Source organism: Monodon monoceros, unplaced genomic scaffold, assembly GCF_005190385.1.
Source record: "Monodon monoceros isolate NGI ecotype Baffin Bay Population unplaced genomic scaffold, NGI_Narwhal_1 Super_Scaffold_22, whole genome shotgun sequence".
NCBI lineage: Eukaryota > Metazoa > Chordata > Mammalia > Artiodactyla > Monodontidae > Monodon > Monodon monoceros.
In genome coordinates, this window is record NW_021703779.1 from 112,952,835 (window position 1) to 112,957,305 (window position 4,471).

The 4,471-nt window shown below is 43.7% G+C and overlaps 1 protein-coding gene across 1 annotated transcript; it reads left to right on the plus strand.

Moving 5' to 3' along the window:
- Window positions 1-6: 6 nt before the first annotated feature.
- LOC114906549 (CAAX box protein 1-like) lies at window positions 7-682 on the plus strand (the record flags this gene model as incomplete). The annotated part of the gene is made up of 1 exon (XM_029241413.1): window positions 7-682. A coding segment is annotated over one exon (342 nt), but the record flags the coding sequence as incomplete, so codon positions are not given.
- Window positions 683-4,471: the final 3,789 nt, after the last annotated feature.

Sequence of the window (4,471 nt, forward strand, 5' to 3'; positions counted from 1 at the left end):
CTTGCCTTTGTTCCAGGAATAGCGCTCCAGGTTCCCGCTGCTGCCGCCGCCGGGCCTGGCTCTGGAGCGGCCGCCGCCCTCTCGGGCCAGCCCGGCCCCTCCCCTGCACACTTGGTCTCGGTCGTGCGCTCCAGCTGCAAGCCGGGCTCCTGTTACACATCAGACAGACCACCCTCAGCCCGGCCGCTGCCAACCGCCCGCCCTCTGCCAGACTCCCAGGCCCGCATGCAGGTGCCCAGAGACCTGCGCTGCCGCTGCCGCCGCCACCGCCGCCGCCACCGCCATCCACCACATCCCGTCGACGGCCTGCAGCCTTCAGCGGTCTGGACTCGCCCGGGAGGTGTCTGAGCTGGGCACAGCCTCTGGACAATGCTTCCAACAGCTCGCCACTGCCCTGGAGGGGCTGGCCAGCCTTTCACCTTCGGCGGGATCCAGTCCCTCCCTCCTCCCAGAGACATCTTCTGCTCCTGCCAGGTGGCCGCCAGGTCCCAGGGGTGCCTGACAGCCAAATCGAGCCACTCGTTGTCTCCTGTGGACCTGTTCGTTTCGCCCAGAATCCAGTTCTCTTCTGGATGTGCAGTATTTTCTTAGTTATTGGTTTATTGGTCAACAGTATAACTTATATCTACCCAACTCCTCAACACTACTTGAACAAAACTCTTTTCTTATTTTCAATAAACGTCAGACACTATTTAAAAAGAAATTGAGTCTCAGTGAATATGGCACTTCTCCTTCCCTATTCATGGAAAAGTGGTCCAGAAGAAATATGCCTTGTTCCTCCATGGGTAATGCTAGAGACACTCTCCTCTCTGTTGAGCCTTGCATATAAAATATCAAAGTCAGGGCTTCCCTGGTGGCGCAGTGGCTGAGAGTCCGCCTGCCGATGCAGGAGACACGGGTTCGTGCCCCGGTCCAGGGAAATCCCACATGCCGCAGAGCGGCTGGGCCCGTGAGCCATGGCTGCTGAGCCTGCGCGTCCCGAGGCTGTGCTCCGCAACGGGAGAGGCCACAGCAGTGAGAGGCCCGCGTACCGCAAAAAAAAAAAATCAAAGTCAGAATTCTGAGGTGTTCCTAGGGATAGAGACCCTACTGGTGACTGTTCAGTCCCAGATGAATAACCCTCTAAACCAGTTAGGATTGTTCCAAGCCTCTTAAGAAATGGATCTTCACTTTGGCCAAGGTGATGTGAGAAGTCAGCCAGGAGGCTTTTCTGAAAAGCTTTATTCATTTCCAAAAGCCACCTGAAAGCACCCAAAGTTTTACAAACCATTAACCCCACACAGATGGTGAACAATTTCAAAGTTTTACTTATCCCATTTTTCAGGGAACCAACAGAATGATACAGGTGCTTTTGAAAAACATTTATAGAAACCATTATGTAGGTACTGGAAAGGCATGCAGAAATGATATTGTTTACACAAACCTGGTTGATGACCTGTAGGACAATAAAAGTATAAACTCCCCTAATGAACAGAAAAAAGTCATCCCTCCTTGCTTATCTTCAGTTTAACCTCATATTTATAGTATTGTAAAAAGCCTGTGCTCCCTTACCAATTGTTGGTCAACAAAGTTAACTATCCTGCGTCAGATGACCCACGGGTGGGCTAATAGACAATTCTCTGGTGTGATGTCCAAAGGTTGTACAATCTAACGTTTTGTCTCATTTCTAAATTTTGGTGATTTTCTAGAACACAGGATAGAGGAATAAATCACACCAGTGTTTTCTCACTTTTTATCCTCTATCCATCTCTTTCTTCATTTGAACAGGTAAGCTTTTGCTATTCATGTGTTGTAGTTCATAAGACTCCATCGCCATGGAGGTACATTACTTGTGTTATGTGTTCTTTATTATTTTTTTGTTCCTCCAAATACTGAAACCACCATTAACTTAAAATTTGGCATGTATTAGGTCAAAGTCTTAAAGTCAGAGGAAAAAATTGAATCGCTTAATGAAATGGAGGTTTTTGGTTCACAGGTTCTTAAAATAATTGAAAGCAGGCTAATTATGAGGTTCCGGTTCAAGGTCCTGGCAGTCAGCCTTCCTGGATGGGTATGAAAGACGATTGTGTTAAGCATATTCACTGTTTGGCTTTAAACGTAGATTCTGCTGAAGTGGTTTAAAAAGGACTTGGAAACAGTTTACTTTTTGGGGTAGATCCAGCATGGTCCCTGCAATCTGTGTCCACCTGGCTCTCGAGGGAGGTAGAATGGGCTGTGAAGACTGGGCATCCTTTGAACAGTGTTGGTAAGCCCCTACCTCCCTCAACAAAAATGCCCCTGCAGTTTTCTTCCTCCTACCAGAATGGTTCCGTTAGGGATTGTTCCTTTGTCTACACCAGTTGTATCATCCCAAGTCCTTTTTCGTGATACAAATGTCTAGGAGAGAGTTAATGGTTTGCAAGAATTAATCATGAACATTTTTGAAAGAGTCCATAAAGGGAGAGAAGAAGTGGCATTTGTAAGTAGAGAAGGGAGGTTATTTTTCATTAGCATCTCAGTTCAGGATGCTATTATAAAATAGCATAGACTTGGTGGCTTAAACAGCAAAACATTTATTTCTCATGGTTCTAGAGGCTGGGAAGTCCAAACTCAAGGTGCTGGTATATCAGATGTCTTGTGAGGGTTCATTTCCTGGTTTGCAAGCAGCTGCCTTTTTGCTGCATCCTTACATGGTGGAGAGAGAGAAAGAGAGGGAGAGAGAGAAAGAAATCCTATATCTTCCTCTTATAAGGACACTAATTCCATTTGGGCACTCCAACCTCATCAGCTCATCTAAGCCTTATAACTTCCCCAAATGCCCTACTTTCAAACACCATCACCTTGGGGATTAGAGCTTCAACATATGGATTTGGAAGGAGGAACACAAGCATTCAGTTCATAGCAATTACTTTGCCATCTCACCCATTACAGTTGTCATTCATGGTTTGTTTCCATAACTTCCTTCTCAGCAATTTATTCTGTCCCCCACCATTAAGCCCCACCTCAGAAGTGAATATCAAAGGTGGGAGAAACATAAAGACTGATAAAAAGAAGAGGAATATAAATATAAGAGGAATGAGAGAGAAAATGCAATTAATCTTTTTTTTTTTTTTGGTTGTGGTTAGGGCCAATATTGACTTGAACTCTAAAAGTTAAGATAATATTACACAAATTTTGTGACACACATGTACAAAAAATTTCATATAGGAGATATAGACACAGAGGGGACAAAGTGGCCTTTGAGTAGTTTAATGTCTTGAGATCTTAGATTCTGGAGCAATCGTGGTAGAGAGAGCTTGTGTAATAAGTAGTGTGCAAGTACAACTCTCACATTGTTACAACCATAATTCTTACACAGCTTGTTGACAAACACCTGTCAAAATTTTATGCAATGCATTAATCAGGAAACCAGCAGAATGACAGAGCTAGTTTGAAAAATTATTTACAGATTGTGGGGAAAAGAATGCAGCAATAAGGTTGTTAATTTATGTACAAACCTGGTCGACATCCAGAAAAATATCACTTCTTACTATATTTCTACAAACTAATTCCTAAATAAACAGTATTTTTTGCAATTTTTACCTTTATTTCATTTAGAGAATGTCTTTGAATTAGAGATGAAGGCTTATATCATAACAAAATGGCTGGAGATGTTTGAGCACTCTCTATGTTCCAGAGCCTTACAGAAATATTCTTGTTTGATCTTCAACACTCTCGTGAAGTAAGCACTATTTATAGTTGAGGAAACTGAGGCTTAGCAAAGGCCATCTAATCTGCCCAAGGTCCTACAGCTAAAAAGTGGAGGAACTGGGACTCACATTGAAGATTCCGGAAGCCCTGCACTCTTAACCGATATGCTGTCAGTTCTGGGACCATTTTTATTTTTAACAGCTTTATTGAGATATGTTTGTCATACCATAAAATTCACCCATTTAAAGTGTACCAGTCAACGGCTTTCAGTTTATTTACAGAGTTATGCAAAATGCTCAACATCACTAACCATCAGGGAAATGCAAATCAAAACCACAATGAAATGTCACCTCACACATGTTAGGATGGTTATTATCAAAAAGATAACAAGTGTTGGCGAGGATAAAGAGAAAAGAAACCCCTGGTATGCTGTTGGTGGGAATGTAAGATGGTGCTGCCACTATGGAAAATAGTATGAAGGTACCCCCCAAAATTAAAGACAGAACTACCATATGATCCAGCAATTCCACTTCTGGGTATTTATCCAAAGGAATTGAAATCAAGATCTCAAAGAGAGACCTGCACCCCCATATTCACTGCAGTATTATTCACAATAGCCAAGATACGGAAACAACCTAAACGTCCATCGATGAGTGAATGGATAAAGAAAATGTAGTATATACATACAATGGAATATTCTTCACCCTTAAAAAAGAAGGAAACAGGGCTTCCCTGGTGGCGCAATGCTTGAGAGTCCGCCTGCCGATGCGGGGGACACGGGTTCGTGCCCCGGTCCGGGAAG